The sequence below is a fragment of the Lagopus muta genome, chromosome 7, assembly GCF_023343835.1.
Source record: "Lagopus muta isolate bLagMut1 chromosome 7, bLagMut1 primary, whole genome shotgun sequence".
In the NCBI taxonomy this organism is placed as follows: Eukaryota; Metazoa; Chordata; class Aves; order Galliformes; family Phasianidae; genus Lagopus; species Lagopus muta.
In genome coordinates this window covers 16,877,453-16,902,527 of record NC_064439.1, presented here as the reverse complement: position 1 = coordinate 16,902,527, position 25,075 = coordinate 16,877,453, and the positions used below count along the sequence as shown (strand labels likewise).

Sequence of the window (25,075 nt, the reverse complement as noted above, 5' to 3'; positions counted from 1 at the left end):
GCTCTGCTATCTGGGCCTGCCAGCTCCCCAGTGCACCAGGTGCCTGCTTGTGCTAGTTGAAGGTGAAGTTGTATTAAAACACATGAACATCACTGTCTCAAGGAAATGACTTGCAAGCCACAAAAACATATCACACTGTATCTCCTTGAAACACTCCTGAGAGAAACAGCTCTTCAGTTACCAAACTACCAGTGCTGTTTGGGCAGGAGCTTTGAAACAAAAGGCTGGTTATTTCCAAAGTATTGCTATTTGCTTCCAAAACAAAACCAAAACATGGGTATTAAAACAGAGAAAAAACTGAAGTGCTAACATTATCCATCCTGGTGCATGAAGAAGCTACTAAGTTCTGAAATCTGCAACATTCTATGATGAGAAGTAATATCTACAATTGAACTGCCTTCCAGAAATACAGTAAACTGTATGGAAATAAAGTTGCAAAAGCAATCTGATTCAAAAACCAGGAAGCCCAAGCTGATTTTCGTTGCTGAACAGCGAGTGGGGAGAACTCCTTAGAGGTTGCAGAAAATAATATACACTGTACTCTTACACAAAGTGCTCTGAAGATGATGCATTTATGAAAGAACAAGCACTCACAGTTGGCAATGTTTGAGAATGTAATTAAAAATATTAATTAAAAATACTGCAATTAAAATGTATAGAAAATCATTACACAATACAGATCATAAATGAAATTGGTTTTAGTCATGAACAAAGGATATCCCAGCTAACAACTCAGTTTTTCAAAAGGCTTTTCAGCAGTCTCCTGCACAAAACCTACTAAAGAAACCATGAAGTGATGGATGAAAAACTAGCTAAAACTACCAGAGCTGTAATGATGAAATGGATGATTTTAACATCAAGACTTTAAATATATTCAAAAGTGAACTTACGCAAGATCAACCTATCAAGGCCCATTAAGTCAAGTGATGCAGATAAAATCTTTGTCTCGGTAAATACCTACAGTGGATAGGCACAGGACCAAACACACTGGCTATATTCCAATGTTTTCATGCTCTTCTACCAAGAATCTATTACTGAATAATGTCTGAGAGGGTACTGACATAAAGAGACTATCAGTTTGATCCAGGATGCCAATGTTGATGCAGGAATGGTATGCTAAAGCAAGATATGCACAAGGTACAGTAATTTCACTTACCACAGAATGGTACTAGCAGCACAAGAAACAAAATCTTGACATCCAGAACAAACTGCTCAGAGATCAAAAATAACTGTTTTCCAATAAAGAAAGAGCAAGTTCATTCTTTAATCATATAAGAAGCTGTCACAAACAGCCATGACTGCCTTTAAGCTACAGGGAAGATGCACCTGACTAGTTTTGGAATCCAAGCTATTTTTATGGTATTTATCCATTAATCTTAAGACATTCAGTTGAAGACTTCTGAATGGTTATATTTTCCATTTAAAAAAAAAACAAAAAAAACAAAAAAAAAAACCCACCAAAAAAACCTTCATAAACAGACATGATCTTTTGCTATGATCTTACAATAGAATCACAGAACAGTTTGGTTTGGAATGGACATTAAAGATCTTTTAAGTTCCAACCCACTTGCCACAGGCAGGGATACCTCTCACAAGAGCAGGCTACCCAAAGCTCAAACCAACCTGGCCACTGAAACACTTCCAAGGATGGGGCATCCACAGCTTCTCTGGGCAACCTGTTCCAGGGCCTCACCATCCCCATGGTGAAGATTTCCTGCTTAATATCTAACCTAAATCTACCCTCTTTTACTCTGAAGCCATTAACCCTTGTCCTGTCACTGTACTCTCTGATAAAGAGTATCTCTCCAGCTTTCCAATAGGCCTTTTTATGTACTGGAAGGCCACAGTGAGGTCTCCCTTCTCTTCTTCAGGCTGAACAACCATACTTCCCTCAGTTTTTCTTCACAGAGGAGGTGCTCTGGCCCTTCGAACATTCGCATGGCCTCTTCTGGACTTGCTCCAACAGGTCCCTGTGCTCCTCATGCTGGAGGCCCCACAGCAGAATGCAGTAACGCAGTGGGGGTCTCATAAGGGTACAGTCACCTCCCTTGACCTGCTGTCATGTTTCTTTTGATGTGACCCAGGATAAGCTTGCTTTTTGGGCTGCAAGAACACACATTGCTGGCTTGTTTTTCATCTACTAACACTCCTAAGATCTTGTACTTGGCCCTGCTGAACTGCATGGGAAGCCAAGGTCCCTCTGAATGATATCCCTTCTCTCCAGCACGTCTCAAAGCATAAGCCGAGGGACATTGCTCACTGATCTCCACTTCAACATTCAGGTGCTGACTGCAACACATTCAGGGCAACCATCCAGACAGTTCTTTATCTATCAAGTGGTCCAACTGTCAGATTCATATCTTTCTGTTTCATAGACAAGGGTGCTGTCTGGGACAGTATCACCTGCTCTGCACAAGGCCAGGTAGACGACATCGGTTGCTCTTCCTTTATCCATCAACCTCCTTGTAGAAAGCCACCAAATTAATGATGTACAAGTACGCCTCAACTCAGGTAACCAAATATCCTCATTTCTTAATTAACAATAGTATATTTATCTTCTCTGCACTTGTGGAAATCAGGAAGACAGATTCTGCAGCATGCTGTACCAATGCTAGCTGCAGTAGATAATCACTGATAGAACCATGTTCAGGTGCATTTTGTTTTTCCCCAGTGTGCAGGGAACACACTGTTGCGGTACAGTTCATTACTTACACTAATGGGTCTGAAGAAATCTTTATTCACAGGCAGATGAGGAGTTCAGAATCTGTCTTGTTATAACACTGGAAGATGCGATCAGTCTCTTAACAGATTTCATTACATGTCCAACAGGTACATCATTCAAAGCAAACAATTACGCTCTGTGTCTTAGATACACACTCTTGTACAATATTAATGTTTTTACAAAAACAAAATGAAAAAATGATTCATGATTAGTGTTACCTCCAATCTTTTCTAAAGGTTATGAGGAAGACAGATTCGATCTTTCCAGCTCTTGCACTGAAAATACTAACAACATCAAACATTTCAGCATACCTTCAGCTAGAGCTTTGCCATTTCAGAAACCTCAGACACACACAGCCTGTGTGATATCTTGAATAAAAACCTGTACTAAATTAGGAATGTGAGGATCTTCTTTCTCCTACTGCTATCTGTAAGCATAACTCAGTATTAATGCATGAAGATTCACTAAAGAGGGACTGGGGTATGCAACATTTATTTAGAAAACATTTTTCCATGCTCATCATAATACATCTTCTTTCCATATAATATTAATGCATTGGAAATTTGTTCCTATTGAACAGAAATTGACACCAAGAATATAGAAAAAGTGGAGACAGATTTTAGATATGAAAGTGGTTTGAATCTAGATTTGTGTAGAGAGGTGATATAACAAGCCCTGTGAGTTGCAAGAGCAACCAAATTTCTCAACTTTGTGCAAGGTTTGTAACTTGTTGCAATAAAAAGGAGAGCTGAGACGTACTGCAGATGTTTTGCAGGTATGCACTAGCATAACATTTTTTCTCTTACCAGGTATGCTGACCTCTAGTTATCAGTCCCTGGAAACAAAGTAGATTTTCCTAATTTCAACTTAAGCAAAAACACATGCGTGTTTATGCAGCCCTTATAAATCTATTTCAAGTTTATACAACTTTCCTCTAGAGCACTCAGTATGATTTGCTTACAGGGGACAAGTACTGACATAAATAGACTGGCACAATAGAGAACACCCATTCTCAAACCTTTGCCAGTATTCAGAAAATACAGGGAAACAAAGATTGAATGTACACTATGGAAAATGATATGATGACTTAGTAAGAACCACTACAAGCAGTGATTTCCTGCTTACAATAAAGAGCAAGTACGACACAACAGAAAGTATGACCTTACCTGTTCTGTATTAAAGCAATGACTTGAGAATACGTCTTTCCAATAACACTTTCTCCATTGACTTTTATAATTCTGTCACCTGTAAAAACCAAAATTATACCATCAATTAATCAACTTGTCTAGACTTTTTTCACCTCCTTTTTATTCTGCATTTCTGTATGTCACAATAAACAACACGAGAGGAAGAAAATTAAAGATGTGTAATAAAATTATTTGTAAACATACACAGGATGACAAGTTCCAAGACTTTTCATAGAACATATTCAGTTCTGAACTTCCAGTTAAGTCACCCCGAATATCATGGAAAGAAAACAAGAAGCAGGCATAAGCTGTATCGTGGGCTCACTAAGTATCCAGTCTTCAAAATAAAGCTTTAGATGTCTGACACTACATACTGAATTATGCCTAATTCTTCAGCAGATCTTAAGTAGGTATTTCATTCCAAACAAACTCGAACATTAATTCAGAACGCTCCAGAGATAACTGTATGATCTTCCTTTATTATCAGCAAATACTATCATTCTGTACTTCTTTCTTTTGAGAAAGAAAAAAAAAAAAGTAGCTTGAAAGATGCTCCAAGTCCCTCCTTCATCAAAATAATCCAAGCTGTTTCCAAGACATTACCATCTCTTCAGCACCTCTTAGACAATAGGGTAATGGGATATTTCTTATCTGTGCCAATCAGCCTTTAGAACTAACATTACTTTTATGAGATTTGTCCAGTTTGTTGCACTTCCCTCATTCAGAACTTTAATCTCATCATAAGAGGCAAATATATCACCGAGAAGACACAAAAACTTTGCCTTGTGAGCTATTTTCAGCTGTTGATGAAAAACCCATTCTATTCCTTCAACAAAAACAGTACTGATGTCACCTCTGATCAGAAGAACAGAATTACTAATAAGGAGAAAATGGACCCTGAAAGTATTACAGGCCTGGAGAATTTTAGAAGACTGCTGGAGAAAAAAGAACTGAAAAAAAGGACCCATACAAAGTTAGCCAAAGGGAATGGCTTTTTCCAACACCACTTTGACAGTTCTTTGTGCCCTTTTGACGTGATCGAATCAAAGACAAAGGAAAAACAGCTCAGTCTGAAGACTCATCCTGACTCAGTGGCAGTAGTGTTCCAAACATGTGCGCTCTGTGCAGGTTCCCTAAACAGACTCCAGGAAGTTCCAAATGTATCAATCCACATGGATCTGCCAACTGCTTTTAATTAGGTGATCATATAACATCAGGAAACTAAACAGGTGTAATATTTTCCATTTCATAAAAGTTCGTGTGCCACTTTATTTGTTGGTTACCATTCTCTTCCTCACCTTCAGGACCTTAGTTCTTTCATTTACTTTGTAAGCTATGAAGGGAATATAGCTCTGCTAGTCTGGAGATCACAGAATTGCAGGGGTTGTAAAGAACCTCAAGAGGTCATAGAGTCCAACCCCTCTGCTAAAGCAGGTTCCCAACACAAGTAGGCATCTAGATGAGTCTTGAGTATCTTCGTAGAAGCAGACTCCACAACTTCCCTGGGCAAGGGCATCACCCTTTCCATAAAGAAGTTCTTCCCCATGTTTGTATGAAACTTCCTACGATCAAGTTTCAGGCCATTGCTTCTTGTGCTATCACTACGTACCACTGAGAAAACTGGCCACATCCATTTGCCTCCCACCTCCCTTTAGATACTTATAAACATTAATCAGACTGCCTTCAGTATTCTTTTCCCCAGGCTGAACAGATCCAGGTTACTCAGCCTTTCCATGAAAGAGAAATGCTCCAGGTCACTTTTGTGGCCTTCCACTGGACTCTTTCTAGGAGATCCTTGTCTTTTTTGAACTGAGGATCCTAGAACAGGACACAGTATTCGAAGTGTGGCCTCCCCAGGCTAGAGTAGAGGGGGAGGATGCAGATTTTTGCTTCAAATGCAGACATTTGGTAAGAGAAGGAAAAATCAACTGTAAAATATGATATAAAAGATGCTACTTTTATTATCCACCATACAGTGCTATTTCTTAATGTTTACCAGAAAATATTCAGAAGAACTCACTTTTACTCCCAACTTCTGCAAAGCCACTCTGCAGTTGCAGAACAGTGCAAAACACCATATAACGTTCTTATACTGATGCAGCAGCAGATCTCTCCCCGCAGAGCTTCTCCAGTCTCAGAAGAGCTGAATGGATCAGACTGCAGCAGGACAGATGTGATGTGATTGTCCCTATTGTTATTCTAGAGAGATTCTGGAGAGTCTGTATGCACATTTGAGATTTGTTTCTTGTTCTTTGGCAAATTGGACTAATTGGCTTCTGTTTACATAAGAACAAAGAAAGTTCAGTAATTCTGTCTCATTGTTTTATATATTGAGACCAAGTCACTGCAAGTAGGCTGCTTTATAGTACAGAGTATTCCACGGTCCAAAGCTACCAAATACCCATATGTTTGGAGACACAAGGTGGAACTTTTTAGGATAGATAGCAGTGCCACAACAGAATTGCATCTCTTTGCAATTGCATGAAGAACGTGTTCACAACCACACTGCACTGTGTGGAAACACAACGGCATTTCATATCAGCAGCCAGTTTGGAAAACAGTTTGCTCAGTCTTCCTCCATTCTCACACAGAGAACTTGAGGAAATCAAGGACAGAAAGAACACAACTATGTCATAAATGGTTCAATTGCTCATGGTAAAATGAAAACCTTTTCTTCTTTGTTTTGACAGGGAGAAATGTGAGGTAACATTGAGTGAATGTGATTATTAAGAACTTAGGTAGGAAGACTCTTGTTGTAGTGTTAGTGCTTGATCTAGCAGTCAGCAACTCTACCGTTGGCAGGGGGTTGGAACTAGGTAATCTTTGAGGAGCCTTCCAACCCAGGCCATTATGCGAACAGTTAACAACTACTATCAGTCACATGGATTGCTAGGTACCTGCAATGTATGGTAAACCCTATACCTGTGTTGCACACATACAGTCACATTAAATAATTAGGCTGAGAAGTTAACCATCCATCATTAAAACAAAGTTAATTTTGAAATACTTGACTCTGGAGTAAATCCTTCCAAAGTGTTGTAGAAAATTGAAATGCTATGGTTGTCTCTCTAAACTCTGTCCTTTCAGGTCATATGGCAAGCCTTCCACAGAATACCTCAGATTCTTCTCTGGAACTTAAAACTGGCTTTTCTCCAGGTTGATCTGGAACTTGCCCACAGATGTAGATCTTTTACTCAATATTCCCACAGAAAAATGCAATTAGGAATACTTAGCAAGTAAGTCATATTATCTTACCTACTTTCACGCAGTTTTTATTCTTCAAAGAAATACAACAGTGAAACTGAAAGCATGCATCTCATGAACCAGAATATGAACCTGCCAAAAAACCCTCAAGTGGGACCACACTGCGTAACTGGCTACTTGAAAGCAGCAGTTGCAGCCAACTCTGAAGAAAACAACTTTGCTCAGCTTCAAGTTCACATCAAGAGGAAGGCCTGAGTCTGTATTGCAAAACAGAGTAAAAAAGCATGAAGGCTTTTACCTATATAATATTTCTATTATAAATTCAGTGGTCCATTAAATATTTAAATACCTATCAAGGTATTTAATCTGAACACATTACAGTATCTCCTTTTCTGAACACATTTTAGTCCTTGGTATTCTTGCCTAATATAAATCATAGCATGTAGACCAATGCATGGGAGGTATGGATCTATTTCAGTTGTCTGCATTTCAGTAAATATTATCTAAAATATTTATGCTTGGAACACAACAATACATTCTCTTTAATGAAATACATCAGATGTTAAATATGTAAGTATGATGTCTCTAACTCTAGCCAAGATAACTTCACAAGAGAGTTCAAAAATACTCAAAATGAATTGTCTTGTATTTAAGATACACCCTTCCTTAAATTTGTGTAAGTAGACCAAGTTTTCTGTTGAGTAGCAGCTGACAGACAGCTTACTGATTCTGGGTAATGAACCTTGGGTTAGGACTGCTAATATTACAAAGTGAAATACCCTAGTAACGTATTACTGTACAGTAATGACAGTAAAAGTGACTACTTAATATTAGATTTTTGAGCTTCTTTTTTCCATTATTGTGACTACAAAACAAAGCTAAAATGCAAATACAATTGATTCTAAAAAATACATGCTCAGTGTCTGTATCAGAAGTAAAGCAGTCTACCTTGCTGTTCATTCTGAGTGCTTTAAAATGTAATTTCAATACAGAGATTGAAATACTCTGTTATATTTCAAGATATAAACATGAAGTAGTAGCATGACCTAATTAGATATAATGACTATCTGCAGTGTTTCCAAAAAGAATATTCCAGTAGATTAAAAACATATCTTTGCATGTTTTTTTTTGTTCTTCATTCTGGATTCTTAAGATCTCTTCTATGCCTAAAAATAAAAAATAATAAAAAAACCCCTACAGATTCAATCTCTTTTAGTTTGGCAAACACTGAACAGAGTAGAAATTAACATGGCCTCTCTGCACAACTTCAACATACACTGCATTTTGTCAAGCTAAAACATTTCTTTATATAATAGCCTTAAAATAATGCCAACATAACCCTTCCCTCAATAACTACTTAAGGAGAAGTTAAAAAAGAAAAAAATATGGCATATGCTGTAAAGAAGCATTTAGAATTGTTTTTAAACTGCAGATCATCCTACAATATTTTTTATTTCTTTAGGAAGAAATGTACAAAAATTACTCCAATACAGACAAATGCCAGCACACAACTGCTTTCAAAAGAAAATGCAGACACTTCACTGTCTACACAAACACAACCCTTTCACAGGAATCACGTTTTGCCTTATAGAATAGAAATGCGTGTTTGTAACAGAATCCATCTACGTAGCTTATATCATTTTAAGACTTTCCCTTCTAACATAGCTTTTTTCCTCCAATATTTAATACAGGTGTTAAAAAATACCTGGCACTTCAGAAAAAGAACCTCCTGCCTGATCCAGAGATTATAGATTAAACAACTGGTCACAATTTAATACAAGACAGACTTGGATTATTATTTCATTTAAAGGAAGTATAGTAATTTGGAGGACAAAAACCTGAATGTTTTGCCATTATCAATAGGTAATAAAGCATAAGAAATAGGAGCTTATCATGCCATTTTATTTATCACATAATTGTTTGTAGCCTTAAAATAATGAACAAGACTATTTAGACTTTTATGACTTAATACATTTCATGTAGCACCCCCTGAAAGTACACAGTGGTGCTTTTATGACAAAAATCCCTAGATGACAATTTTAACGAGAGAGGTTATAAACTTCCTAATGAAAGAAGGTTTAATGGAATACAGAACTGCATGTAGAAGATTAAACTGTATTTTTATATCATGTATACGAACATCCTATCAATGTTATAGAAAAACAATACCTGTGCACAGTCCAGCTTCAAAAGCAGGTCCACCTTCTTTCACCTGTTTAACAAATATTGTATCCATAGGCTCCAGTCTATTTCTTTGTTTTCCTGAGGGGAAAAAAGAATATGTCTTTAAATTTTTCAATTACATTATAACATTTTCACTTTAAAGAATTATTTTGAAATGTAATCCAGCCCCGTTAATCATTACACTGAATACCATAATCCAAATTCAGGGAAGGGAAAGATGCAATTTAGTGATGGGATTCAGTAAGTCAGGTTTTTGGTTGGACTTCATAATCTCGAATGTCTTTTCCAACTTAAATGATGCTGTGATTGCAGTGAGTGCTCGAGACAGCATTTCTCCTAGCTATGCTTAGACCTTTCAGGTGCTGGGAGTGGGAAAGCATGCATACCAACTTATGTGTTCTGATAAATGTAGTTTTTTCCAAGTTCATTTCACCATGTCTTTGCTACTTCATTATCGTGCTAATTCCTACACTGTTCAGTATTACTCTTTCCTCTTCTGGATTCCTACCTAGATATTAAACTAGAGTAAGATTTAGTAGAATAAACTTAGAAATAAAATCTTATTCGCTTCCTTTGGAAGTGAGAATCATACAACCATCGCACATTCTCAATGTACCATTCTTTCTTGGCTTCCAGAAATACTGTAAAAAGCAAAAGGTGTCTGTAAGTCAAAACTTTCCTTCCAGCCTGCCACAAGAATGCTGTAGAACAAATGAAGATCATCACAGAGTATTACCAGCCTATCCTGGCACTTCTATCCTACGTGGTAGACAATACACAGAACAAATGAGGGATTCCTCAAAGATCCTTCAAAACTTGACTGTGACAGCTAGTCCTCCTCAGTTCCTATCACCAGGCACCCTGTTGGGGAACATCACCATTTGGAGGTTACACCACGAGCCAGCCAGGAGAAAAGATACGACTGAAAATAAGCAAAGTCTAGTGTGCTAGAAAGCCCCAGCATAACATAGAGAGGTGTAAACTGCAGTAAAAAGTAGCAAAAGCAGTAGGGAATAAAGAGATTACACAAAATTAGCACTGCCAATAAAAAGAAATACTCCATTTTTATTTTTTATTCACTTCTCCAATGACGAATGGTTGACTTAGCCCAATCCCTGGAAGTGTTCAAAGGCCAGTTTGGATGGGTCTCTGGGCAGACAAATAATGGGAGACAACCCTGCCCATGGCTGGGTGGTTGGAAATGGTCTCCAAGGTTCTTTCCAACCTATGGTTCCATGAAACGGCACTCCTTTTGGAAGAACTGACACCACAGCTTAAATATTCCTCCTGGTCATGTTTACTAACCTACAGCAACACATTCTTTCTCAGTTACTGACTGAATAAAGCGTCCCCCTTAAGTTTTTTTTTGCTTCATTTCCATGAAAGGAAAATGCATGATCTAAACAGTCTCAATAAATTGCACAAAATCAGACTTCTCATTCTCACTCACATTTTTCAAATACAAGTTTTAGCCTCACTGCCAACATTTTTTAGCCTTGCCACCTTATCAAAAACATTTCAACAAAACGGCTGCAAAATGGTCTTAAAATAACTCCCGATGAGTCGAGAATAATTATAAAGGTTGATTTGATAGAATCAGATAGCTATTATTTATATACAAAGAAACTGAAACATTAATAAAAAAAATCCAGCTGGCAGTTGAGTCCCCAAATAATTTAAAATTTGATTAGCAAGACACAGCTACAAGACAAACAAAATGTTCTTTATAAAGAAAAGGTAGTATCTGTCATTTTTAATCTGCTGATTTAAATAGACACTGAACACGATAGGTCTCATCCTATAAGAGTCAAGAACATTTTAGCAGATTTAGACAAGCTCCTAGAATAATTTATTCCAGATGCCATGAACAAAAGTTTGCTCCATCCATAGTGAAAAGATTAAAAAGTACCTTTTATAGGATCAAATATGCTTCCCAGTATTGTCACTTAACTTGATTGAAGAGAGAGAATTCCAACAGGAACAAGAAAAATAATAATTGAGCTCCCACAGCACGTTTGATTTGTAACACTCAACCCCTTGATGTTGGGTCAGATATTATCTCAGCTCTTTACAAAATGCCCATCAGGAAGAGCAAGTGGCCTATTGCTAGCCTGCTTAACACTTACAAACGCTACCTTGTCCATGCCAGAACACACAAGAGGTCAAGAATTCATTCAATATTAGACACAGAATGCCTTTAATACAGTTGTTACCTCAGTGTCAGAAGATTGTACAAATTTATGCAGACCAGAGCATGAAGGCTTCCCTGAACACTCAATTTCTGACCAACCTGTTGGCAGAATAGCACCGACACAAAGAGGTTCAACACTGTAAGCAGTCACTTTAGGCTTTTCCAGCTAATGCAGGGACCAACTTGCAAAACCAGTGACACTTCAAGCATGGCTTATTGTCCTGCATGTCAAAAAAAGCTATACTGAACACTCATTTTCCCCAGAAAAATGAACCAGCAGCCTAAGGTTTATGATCAAAGTAAGGGCAAAAAATTAGGATGAAAGTTTTACCACACTGTCTACATTTGCAGGTTCATTTCACAGTCTAGTAAAATCCACACACAAGTGCAAGTGCAAGAAGAAAGCCTCGGATTCCAAAGGTTTGGAGACGAATGCATGTTCTTCAGTTCCCCTTAGTCTTCTACATACTTAGATACAAACCAAACATTCTTTCCTTCAGTAAGCATATAAACGAACTTCCCCCAGTGTGTTCAAAGCATGTATTTCTACTTTAAGTTTGAAACTCAAGTGAAGCTAAAAAAAAAAAAAAAAAAGTTCTTTTTTCTAAAAATAGCAGTTAATTATACTTTCTTCAGACCAACTGAAGACTGATAAGACGTAAAGATATGCACCCAATCATCACTGTACTAAATTCCAAGTAATGGGTAACCTAATAGCTTATCTCAGGTCTTAAAGCTTAATACTTCAGTTTAAGAACTATACACACACACACATATATAAAAAATATATATTTAAATAAATATACTTTTTTTTTTTTTTTTCTAAGAAATTAATTGTAGAAGGCACTACTACAGTTGTACAGTTATACTATTTGACTAAGATAGGTCTTCCTCATACTGTCACACAAAGGTCAGAGCACAAACTATACAGATGTACAGCAAGCATGAGACTGAAGCCCAATTATGCTGTTTGGAAATTGTCTGTTTAGAGATGCCCTTACGGGCATTCCCTCATGGAATGAGCTGCAGTCCAAGAATGCTTTTACATGGCAAGAGTTAAGTCCAGAAATGGAAATCCTGTGCAATGGAACATAAAATAAGTCAAGCATTTTACATAGCACTAAGAAGCAATGCACAATTAAGTTGCAGAAGAGACTGCTCGGTAACTATTGCTTAAATGCAAGCTGTTTTTACAATTAAGTCTGCATTCACTTAGCCACTCTTCTTCCCTATAATGCCTTTTGTTTGGGGAGTAATATCTAGTAAGCAACATCCTATTATTTCTTTCACGGACAGCTATTATATAAAGGTATGTGTGGCTTAGATCTAAATAATTGGCTATTTGTGGTAAGAATTTAAAGACATTTGATTCAAAATATTCTAATTAGCTTCATGTAAAGGATTATTTTCAGTTATTTTATTTTACTCATTCTAGAATAATTCTTTTAAGCACCCATTTCAGCACCACCCTATGCATGCTCAAGAGGTTGCATAATTTTTTTTTCATATTTTCCACATCATGGCCTCTAAGCTTTAGCATGTATAAAGACTACTGAAAGGTAAAAAGCCAAAGAGGAAACAAAGATTTATTTATTCAAAATCAGCATTCCTTACTCATGATGTGAAATTAAATCTCACTCCTGCCACAAGCTGCCAAAAAGCAGTACTTCCCGCTTTCTGCTCATCAGTGGCAGAGCTCTGAATGTATCAGACAAGGGCGTTCCCTCATCCATTTCCTTGGCATTTAAACTCCCTCTGGTGGAAAGACAACGCCCAATGCACCAGGACCCCAGTACACCTAACAGAGCATCTTCCAGCTCTCAGTTGTCAAAGGAGAAAAAAATCACAGTCCCAGCATATCTGATCTTCATAATCCTAATTGGAAGTGATTGCTGAGCTAACAGCAACTGCACTACATGCACGTACTGTGCAAATTCAGACTGAGAACATACCTTTACTACATAGTTAATTAATGCACAATTCCACCCCCACCTCAATACTCACAGCCTCTGGGCACAGAAATGCTTACAGTTAGAACCGCTTATTACGGTGAAACCTCCTGCAGCCTCAGATACATTCATCATTCACTCCCAAACTAGGTTAACAAAATGAATATTAGCTTGAACAGAAATAGACCAAGCTGTCTTTGCAGGCATCATTACTTCCATTTCAGTATGGCCAGTTTTGTGCAGCTGTATCTTTCACTGGTTTACTTCAGAAACAGGAAGCAGGAGATGAACTCATATGCTTAATTTCTCCAGAAGTGCATTTAAAAACAGAGGTGCAGTTTCACATAGGAATAGTAATAATAATAATTAAAAAAAAAAAAAAAAGCACACAAGTCTCCAGTCTGAGAAAATGGCCAACAGACAAGGTAAGCTGCAGCTCAAGTTGACATCCAGGCAGTAAGGTCATTTTGCTAACAGAAAAGCCCAAGTATTTCTTTGACTACAAATATTCCCTCAAAATTATGCAATTCAAACTACAGTGTGACTTTAGAGTATGTAAACTGATGCTGAGCTTTCACTTCAGAGATTCAACACCAGAAATAAAGCAATAAAACTGCCAAATACTTAGAAGGCTCAAGGCAAAAATTCACTGGCTTAAGCGAAGGCAGGATAGACTCAAGAAATCTTTATAATGAAGTTATTAGTCTAAATAAGTGGAAAAATAAGTCTGAAAAAGCATAAGGAACATTCATAATCAAATGCAAGACAAATGCAAAAAAAGCAGCTGATTGCAGCAAGCAGGTTTTCCCTAGCCAACAAGTTTTCATAATTGTATGTAAGTCATGTAAATAGACCATTTCCCAATTGCTACTTGAAAGAACTCACGGGATTGAAACAGAATCTACAGAATCACAAGAATAATGTACTTTGCTGCAGCTGCTTCTCCAATTAACATCAAACAGAATTACAACATCTTTTTCATAAAACAAATATTTATCAGAATTTATGACTACTTAGATCTGCCCACTGTGATTGCAGTCAGTGCTACCTTCACTCTTACATTCTGATGTTCACAGTGTAATGGTGAAGGGAATTCACCTGCCATTTTTTGGAATACCAGAGAGTACATTTTCATCATAGCCAGATCATTTGCAAAGTAATAGCATTCTAACCTGCTTGATTCTCCCATTTCATTTCCTGTCTCTTTGACCTGCTGAGCACAAACCTGCAAGTGTTCAGGACGCAGTACAACATGGTTCTCTTGTAAAGCCTCTCCTAAGAATCTGCTTCCTAACAATATGCTATTTCTCTTCCTCAGGGCATCTGAACCATGCTCAGAAAATTTCATAACAGAGGAAATGAATAAAAGTCAGGGTTTTCTTCACATTATGCTGAGTATTTTCAAGAAAAATAAATATCTAAAAAATAATATAAATTAAAAATAAATTTAAAAAAACAAACAAACAAACAGAAAACCATTCTCTAAACATATGCTCACCTAACAAGATAGCTGCAGCAGCTCCTGGTCTTATTCAGCACATAGCTAAAGCGACTGAAATCCATACCATATATTATCTTTCACCCTATGAAACAGCTTACTTACGAAGACAAGTTTTTATGTAGATCTACTCAAGGGCAAGGGAACATTGTCCTCAAGCATGAAGATCTACAAATATGCTTCTGGATATTCGAGACACTTGTACTCCATATGGTTCAACAAGGGAGAGGGCAGTGATTCTCGGACAACTTTCAGGCAATGGGAGGAGAAATATGCACAGACACAGTGGGACAAACAGTTCCAAATGATTACTGAATCAAAAAAAAAATACTCAAAAAAAGATAACTTAAAGTACTGCAGAACTTGAATTTATTAACAGATTTAATTAAATACAGATCATTAAAACTGTAAGGAGTACATTTAATGGAGTGCAACTGAAGACAATTTTGGATTTTATAATCTGAAAACTGAATTTCATACATAGTAAGCATTTCTCTACTAGCAATCGCTGCAGAAAAGAAGTCTAAAGGTCTTAGTTGAGCCCCAAGGGACCTTAATTTCACCCACTGTCAAGTATGAGGTAACTCTACTAAAAAAAAAACAAAAAAACAAAAAAAACACTGAACAAAACATAATGCCAAGGAAGAAAAACAAGTAAAATAGTTCTCTTCAGTCATTTAGTTTAAAAGCATCTGGCACTCACTCCCATGATTCAGGAAAAATATGTTCTGTTATTATTCATAACACCTCTGGTATTTTGATTAGGCAACTTTTAGCTTCAACCACTTGGCTAACACAGCCTTAACCTCACTCTCAAGAAAGAGGAGAGAAGGGAAGAGTCACCTGGCATTTTCATGAAAAACATAGCCCGTATTTAAGGTGAAACTGTTTTCTCAAAAAGTATTTTCCCACTACATCAGTTGCCAACATTAGGATTTTTTCCAATTCCCTCAAATCCGAAAACCAACCTTCTCAAGTTACAAATTGACATACAAGTTAACATATGATTAAACAGTCAAGAGCAATCAATTCCGTTCCCATACACACATACCAGAGCATAGCTGACGTTGGAAGGGACTGCTGCAGGTCACCTGGCTGCCCAGGACTGTGCCCACGTGGCAAACACAGCCATTCAGTTGATATCTGTTGTGAACTATGGACTCTCTCCATAGTCCATGGAAATCATACTCGCGTACATCTCAGGATTTTTATTGAAAGTCAAAGATTATTTGAAGTCCTTAGGAGTCACTGAAAGGCCCTATACACGTGATGAATTGGAAGGCCACTGTTAAACATTCTAGAAGGTGCACATCCAGCTCACATCTCCATCAAAAACTAAATTTAGCCTTCTGACAGCACTGTCATTCAGCATTACAAAATAAATTGGATTAAAGATGCACAAAAAAGGACAACTCGCTATGGCACCACCATTCACCATGTTATCTAACTCTTTTCCTCTTACTCCCATCCCACTACCTTAAGACTATATCTTCCCAGCAATCTACTGAACTTTCCACATATCTGAGTTCACATTCATTTGTATGTTGTCCCTTATCAGCACTGTTCCCACCATCGCAAGTACAATCAGTTTATTTCACAACAGACTGAGCTTTAATAGATGATGTTAGAAACCTTGGAATTAAATTCAACACTAGGAGGACACAAACCACCTTACAGAATCAACATTCTGCTTAAAGAAATAAGACATCAAAACCACATGAAGTATTACATAAGCAACAGTCAAATAAAAAGTCTTTCCTGCATTTTTTCCATCGTTCTCCCCAATATGAAAACATGCTAATATAAAACTGAAGGAGCTCAAGCAACACATTGCAACTTAGGTTTAGCTTAGGTTTAAAATTTCTGTCCTTCAATTTTCTAAGTCAGACTCATCAAAAAAGTCTGGCGATCACAATTCAACAATCTAAAAATGCCAGTGAAAACAGATGTCTGAACTCTCACTGGTGGGCGCACACTCATTAGTCTCTCTACAGAAAAGGAGACTGAATCTTATACCTAATTCACTTTTTTTTTTTTCTCTGAGAAGATAAGCTGCCAGTTGCTATAGATACCTCCATATAGAATCATAGAATCACTAAGGTTGGAAAAGACCTAAAAGATCACCCAGTCCAACCGTTCACCTATTCCCAATAGCTCCTACTAAACCATGTCCCTCAACACAACATCCAGTCTTTCCTTGAACACCCCCAGGGTCGGTGATTCCACCACCTCCCTGGGCAGTCCATTCCAGTGCCTGACCACCCTTTCTGAAAAGTAGTAATTCCTCATGTCCAGCCTGAATCTCCCCTGCCGTAGCTTGAAACCATTCCCCCTGGTCCTATCACTAATGACACGAGAGAAGAGGCCGACCCCCAGCTCACTGCACCCTCCCTTCAGGAAGTTATAGAGAGCAATGAGGTCCCCCCTGAGCCTCCTCTTCTCCAGGCTGAACATTCCCAGCTCCTTCAGCCTCTCCTCATATGGTCTGTGTTCCAGACCCCTCACCAGCTTTGTTGCCCTTCTTTGAACACGTTCCAGGGCCTCAATATCTTTCTTGCAGTGAGGGGCCCAAAACTGGACACAGTACTCGAGGTGCGGCCTCACGAGTGCTGAATCTAGGGGAACAATCACCTCTCTGCTCCCGCTTGCAACACTGTTTCTGATGCAAGCCAGGATGCCATTGGCCTTCTTGGCCACCTGGGCACACTGTCGGCTCATGTTCAGCCGAACATCAATCAATCAATCAATCAATATAAAAAAATATAAAAAACAGGAAATAAGAACACTATATTAAAAAAAAAAAAAAAGTGATTCTGGATTGTAATGATTGCTAGATTTCCAGGCACTGTAATAGCATAGCTTAAAACTTGTATTAAAGTTCATTTCAGGGACTATTACTACATACTTAGCAATGACAAATATTTAAAAAAATATTAAGTACAAGAAATCATAGCCATTCTATATGCACTAAACTTGTATTTTGTCAACTACAGCTTCAAGGAGTGTTCGAAAGATGACATTCACTGTATTAATGCACAATATATTGAGTACAGATAGATATCTCTGTATATAAAATCCTCCCAAAAGGTTGCCTTTGTAGGCCTGTGTGCAAGCCCTGGCCTATAAGCTGTCCAATGACTTCCTATCTATCTACTGCAATGTGAAGCTCCATGCATTCTTTCTGCCCTCTCACAGAAACAGTCACACTGACCATCCAGCCTGCCCTTCCCATGGTGCTGGCCGTGCATATCTGCAAGCTCTCCAGCTGTCTCTCACAACTATCCCGCTGTGTCTCTGTGATCCCACTGCAATCGCATGCAGGGTTTCAACTCCTCCTCATGTGTATTAGTGTACAGGCACTTCAAGGAGCCATTCAGAACAGTTACAAGAGCTCTCTCCATCATTTTGTCCTGAAGGCACTTCCTTATTTATGTGCATAAACTTGGTGGCCCCTTTCTCTCCTGACTGTTGACAGAAGGTCACTCCTGTCCACATCACCCTGATCCCTTCGCTTGCCAACTCAGCCCCCAGCTTCCTCAGTCTTCATCTCCTTTTCAAGTCTTTCCTTTTTTAGAGCTCTTCTGGATAAATTTTTCTCTAACTGCTTTGAAAACTTACTGCATACTAAAAACAAGATTAAGCCAGTGGCAAGATCTGAATATATGCTGAAAAAAAGGCTGCATGAAAATTCTACACCAGAACATAAAATCATATGAAAATATTCCATTCACTGATACATCAAAGCTGGTATGTGCTTTCATTTTTGCCTTCTAACTTAATTAGGTATTCAGCATCTTAAATATAAATGTACTGCTTTCAATAGAAGATAATAGGAAAGCTTTTCTCTACATTCACCCACCCAAGTCTGTAAATGCTGAGAGCTGACAAAAAAACCTCAAATTTTAAATGTAAGTTTAATCTATGAAAAGGCTATAAAGCAGACGGCAGGAATCTTAACTCAATCGAATTGATAGCAGAAAGCTGACAATTTTGCACTGGCACACATCCCTTCACAAAAATGAACAGCTCAAATGCCCTCAGCTTCATATTCAACACAGGAAAGAAGAAAGCTCAAGTGAATCAGCACCTACAGGCTTCAAAATAAAAATGTTTGTGATACTTTCACTGTTAATTATGTCACAGGTTCACAGAGGCAAGTTTTCTAACCCAGCTCGAAGGAAAACGCATGACATTCGCCACTAGATGGCTCCTCCGCACGCCCAGCAGCACCAGGCCCGCCCCAGGAGCGCGCCCGGCCTCCAGCGGGGCAAACCGCCGGCGCTGGGCAGCCAGCGCACACCTTGCAACCCCGAAGCGGCTCCGCTTCTCTTCCATTCTACATCGCTTTTAGCAGCCTTGGAATAGTCCTTTAGCGAATTTTTGGCATATCTGCTTTTGCTAAATTAACGTGACTTTGTGAAAACGGAAAATGAGGCATACTTTTTCTTGGTTTTCTCCTTGCGAGCTAACTGTCCTCCTTTGAGGAAAGGAACAACTTGAAGCAATGTAAATAGGAACAGCTTAACAACCCCAACCCTGTTTGAGGTCACACCAAACTTTGGGGAAAATGTTGAATCTTTCTGTCCTGTTTCATTATTTTTAAGGTATACCACACGACAGTTGCTTTTCTTATCACTCAGTACAGAGCACAAGCTCAACTTATATACTTGCATACTTATCTTCCCCAAGTATGTTTTGTACCCTCTGATCTGTATTTCAACGCGACAGTGAACTAAGTAGCTATAAATAAGCAATAGCTGAGCTATGATTCATAGCTTAAGCAGCTACATAAAAATTTCCAGAAAGCCATCTTGCTCCACCTGCACAGGTCTCGTAACAAACCACATAAATGCCTGTTTACTGCCGATCCTCTACTGAAAAACAGCTCAGATGAACATTTTAAACAGCAGACGCACAGCTGCATCTTTAGCTGATCCATCTCTTCTCTCTATGACAAGAACTACTGACTATGAACATGAACTGCAGAACTTCCTCCTCTACAACACAGCCGACATCTCTATGCTCTTCTTCTGACAGGACTGACTGCATTCTCTTCCTTCAAATGAGGAAGGATCTACCTTCTCATTTGTTAAAATGGATAAAAGTAGTGGCAAATTTAGGGGCAGAAGTTGAGTGATGAGGAATTCAGAAAGACTGACTTTTCACTTGTTAACATGCTGGTGAATGCAAATGAGTAAAAGCAGAAGGATGACATGCACAAACCTATCATTTTTCCCGAGAATAAAATTCAGTTAAACTGTTTGCCAGAATGCTTCCAGTATATCACAGGTACACAAAAATTCTGAAACAGAATTGCAAAATGTCTACTTTCGAACTGAATGAGCTATTTTTTAAGAGTAAGTTGAAACCAGGTACTGTTCTCTAGTACAACGTAAGAGGATCACAACCCACTAGTAAAATCAGCATTCACTATGCAGTTTATGAACAAAGGTATCCAGGTTTAAACAAGCCTATCCTCAAAGAACTGCACTGGAATGCCATATTAAGGACAAACTGAAGCACTGCACATTACACATGCGCTGCATCTAATCCTACATCCTTTGCATACCTGATTATTTTGACAGAATACCAAAAACGGGAAGCAGGACTTGGGTCCCCACCTGAAAACCTGACTTTCTAACTTAAATCATAACATTTATTATCCCTTTATCCCTTATTTATTATTATCATTATTTGTATAATGAAACAAAAATATGCCAGCAAAAAAAAAATAAAATAAAAAAAAAAAAAAGAGAAGAGGCATGAACATGGAAACAACTAAATGCTAAAGAGAAATTTTAGCTAGGTGAGACTGAGACATAGTTCTGCTTAGTGAAGAAGCTAATTAGTGTATTTTTAAAAAGAGAGCAGACAAATGCAATGTAACATGGAGAAAGCTATGAAAACAAAGTGGAACTGACACACATAACCTATAAATAAGTTTTTTTTCCCATCCCTTCTAATAAAGCACAAGATAGTCTTATTCACAAATTTTATCTGACATCATGGAAAAATATTCAATGGATTTCAAAGTGTACACAAAAATGACAAACCACTGAAAATGACCAAATAAATTAAATCCATACTACTAAATACTGAAGATAGCACTACTAGGCTGATAAGGCGGCTGTATACCACATGCGGATGTATGTTTGGTTTTTTTATCACCAGTATTAAGACTAAGCTCATATACTTCTGTGCTGATTCTATCAGAGTGAGTCTCAATGAGAACCAAATTTCAAACCAGCTACACTCTGATGCATTAAAAAAAAGTGCTCTACAGTGTAGCTATATAAATACAGGTAATGAGCACAATCTCTACAGTACTTTGCACAGAAGAACAGTAAGGCCTAAACACAAAAGGAGTGTAAAAACTTTGTCGCTAAAAAGGCAACAAATGTGTTCTTGCCTTTTTATCAAACATGACAAAATAGCATGAGCAGCGCAAGTGACACAGCGTGTACAGCAGTACACTGTTAACAGTAGTAAAGTGTAGCAAATGCATAAGGTAAACAGGTGCAGCTAAATTACATTTCCTTCCCTTTGTTCTGATGCCATGAAATTCACTAAGGACGGTACTTAATTTTACATTTTAAACTCTTAGGTAGTTATTCAAATGTGTTACATAGCTGGAGATAAACATTTAACATACTGAATCCGTGAAAGAACGAAAATAAAACATACCTTGTCTATTTCCATTCTCTTCATCCTATGGAAAAAGAAAGACTGCACATTAAAAACTCATTAAATGAAGAAAATACATAGGCATCTATAAGCTAGGAGGATTTAAAGAGTACTTGTAACCTTAACTGTGCATTTCAATATTTCATCCTTTTTCACAAATATTCCAGCACTGCAGTATTAAGACTTTAATTCTCAAATTGCAGTGTAATTCCTGTTTGCATAGAAAAATTAAACAGTTGCATGAAACATCCTCAAAGAAACAACTTGAAAGGCATTATCTGAAAACAAGTGTAGAAAAATATCCAAAATACTGCCATGAAGCCTAACACTGCACTGGAGCTGTCGCAAGTATGTTTCTACCCAGAAGTCAAGCATATGCTGCTATCATCCACAACGTTAAATAGTATGAAAGACATCTTTCTAACACTTTTTTTTTTTTTTATAAGCAAGCTCTGAATATTCTTAGTGAAATTTGAAACATAAAATTTGTTTTGCCTTCAGTGCTTCTGCTGGAGGACGAATACATATTCCAATTGCTTATTTAGGAAAAATTTGAAGACTTTCCTTCTGGTAATCTCACTGTATTTTACAATTCTAACTACCATTTATCACCCACAGTCCTTTAAAAAAAGCCTACAACTGGAATGTAGTGATGGGGAAGGACATGCTTAAAATACCATATAATTACTTCAGTTTCTCGTTAGTATTTTAATATGAATGAGACTTTTGATAGAGCCTGGATAATTTCCTGTTCAGCAAAATTCTACTGAAATTTTTAACTGAGATGGTCAAAATATGGAAATGCATTTTCTTTCTGAACTGTGACTGCATGGATGTCATACATTTTTCTACTAAATATTTTCTAAGTAGTATGTGCTAGCCTAAGGACCTGTACTTCTAAGTTTACTTCAGCTCTGCCTACATCAGCCTCATCCTGAAGGCAACAAAGAGCAATATGATGACCACAGAAATACTCTTCACCTGTATGTCCTTTCCCACTTTAAATGTATCGATTTGTATTTTGTATTAAAGACAGATCACCACCTTTTTCATATTAAGTACTCTCAAAGTAATTGAACATTAATCTCAGTATACTCTTCAAGAGACAAAGACTTGATGAAAGAGAGATCTACACATGCTGCAAAGTGAGACAGCTGTCCTTCCTAGGTGCAGTGCATTTCTTTCTTGACACACAGAAGTAAAGTACAGTCTGTGTCTCAACACACTGCAACAGTACAGAAGTTACCACAGTATATGCTGGAGCCTTAAAAGAAACCACATTAGATAACTATAAAATAAATACATAAATAAAATAAATTTTAAAAAGAAAGGAGTAAGCAGAGTTCTGGTGCTGCTCTGACTTTTTAGAAGTCATGATTGATGATTATCACTAAATCCTTAAATTGAACAGTCTTGTCAAATAATATATTTATATAATAATATATAATATATAATTTAATATATATATATATATATATATATTAAAAAAAAAGCAATGCTTATTCTTCCCCACTCAGTACAGCCTTTGAGGAGAGTTCTTTGCTCCCAAGAAAATTCACTCCTATGGCTTTCAAGTTGCAGCCCCCTCTGACCCTGAAGCAAACATTGCTTTCCATTCCCATTCTTAGCACACCCTGCAGTCTCAAAGCCTCATGCTCTGTCCCAGATGTGCTCAGTGTTTCCCCCATGTGACAAGTCTTGTCTTCTCTCCAAAAGGACTACACCTGACCACAACAGTTTCTTTCAGGTAACTTTTCAGTTCTCTTTACTGCCTCTACCAATTTATGTTGACTTGCAATAAGGTTAGAAGGTACTAGAACAACATTGTCTTGAAATAAATCTAAGCTACAACACAAAGCTATCCCTGAAGTAAACAAAGACATCTGCACTGATCTGGAAGAAAAGTGACTTGCAACAACAAGGACTCTGACCATAAGAAACTTGAAGGGGATTGAGAAAACAAGCTGTCCAGTCAATGACACCTTTGACTTCCAATTGTAACCACTACCTCACATCAGAGGTAGCTGCACCCATTCCCTGATGTGAAGAAGAGACAAGGTTACTACAAGATTTTCAGATGGCCAGAAAGCCAGATCATAGTTATCACTGTTCTACTACCATAAAAAGCAAAAAGCAGCATCTTCCCTTCCCCCAAGACTGTGCACTTTTGATTAGTGAAGAGACAGGAATGATACTTAAGCTTAGAAATAATGACTGAAACTGTACTTAGTCACTAACCAACATGATCTTAGGTCAAATAAGAATGGCACAGAAATCAAATTTGTCTCATGTTAGAATCAAGCACAATAGGTAAATTTCATTCTTCACATAACTTAAGTACAAATAGCTATAAAAACCATCCTGTAACGGCCCAGGAATAAAAACTTTGCTTATGTTACTTTTTTCTTCCATCTCATGAACATGAAGAAGAAAACATAAAGGTTCAGGTTAACTTACAGAAGTGCTTACCAGAGCTCGGTCCAAACAAAACTTATCTTTATAGGTAACTGAACACCTACAACAATCTAACAACCCCATGATTTTTCTTTTCATAAGCCAGACAAAGAATGAATTACTCAGATTCTGACATATCATAAACAGAAGGGAAAAGGGTGCCAAGAGCTCTCTTGAAGTTCTAGCTCCTTTTTCTTCCTTCAAGACATGTCTTGAGGATTTACAGGTATCAGCACGGTATGCGCTGTTTTGGGTCTCTTTCAAGAGCTATCAGATGTGAATGAGAAGAACTCCTGATCCCCCCAACATCATTTGCTATTCCTTGCGTGCAACTCCTTCTGCATATGAAAATACTATTGTCTGTATGAGAAGATCTATGAGAAATTTAACAGAAAACATATCCCACCACTTTGTGTTTAAGGAACTGAATCCTGCTTATGCTATTTATTTTCATATATAATGTGAATGGGGTTTGTTCCGTTGTTTTGTTTTCCCCAGGAAATGCTAACAAGTCCATATAACTTGTTCAGCTCAGCTAAGACTTCCTCACTCTTCTTTCCCTTTCTCATATCAGACTTCAAACAGGGATTGGTCTTGGCTGACTCTCTGTCAAAAAACAGAAATTTTGTTATGACCTGATAAAGCTAGTAGTCTCAATAAGCTTCAATAAGGATACAAATACAAGCTCAATAAGGGTACAAATTTCAAGCACAAGTACCTGCTGTAACTGAAGTTAACTGGGAAAGATATACTAATATTCCCCTGCAAGCTTTTTTATTCAAAATAAATCTTTCAGCCACTAAAGCAAAAAAGACATTAACTAAAGACTCTTGTAGAGACATGCATCAATCAGCTATGTAGGAAGAGTGTGAAGTTTCAATAACCATTCCTTCCTCCTGGCATCAATCTATTCCTCTGCCTAGCTGCAAAAGTAAGAAGAAAACTCAGAGGTATGGTGTATCATTATTTTAAAGTAATTGATTGTGCAAGTTCTAATCAATG

The 25,075-nt window shown here is 37.6% G+C and overlaps 1 protein-coding gene across 5 annotated transcripts in view; it reads right to left on the bottom strand.

Annotated features, from left to right (window-relative positions):
• ARHGAP21 (Rho GTPase activating protein 21) overlaps positions 1-25,075 on the bottom strand; it is a 107,385-nt gene that overhangs the window by 40,572 nt on the left and 41,738 nt on the right. For all 5 annotated transcript variants that reach the window (XM_048951746.1, XM_048951748.1, XM_048951745.1 and 2 more), the window contains exons 3-5: positions 21,620-21,644; positions 9,283-9,375; positions 3,889-3,967 (exon numbers count right to left, since the gene is read on the bottom strand). In XM_048951746.1, coding sequence (XP_048807703.1) covers positions 3,889-3,967; positions 9,283-9,375; positions 21,620-21,644 — 197 coding nt within the window. The remainder of the gene's footprint in view (positions 1-3,888; positions 3,968-9,282; positions 9,376-21,619; positions 21,645-25,075) is intronic.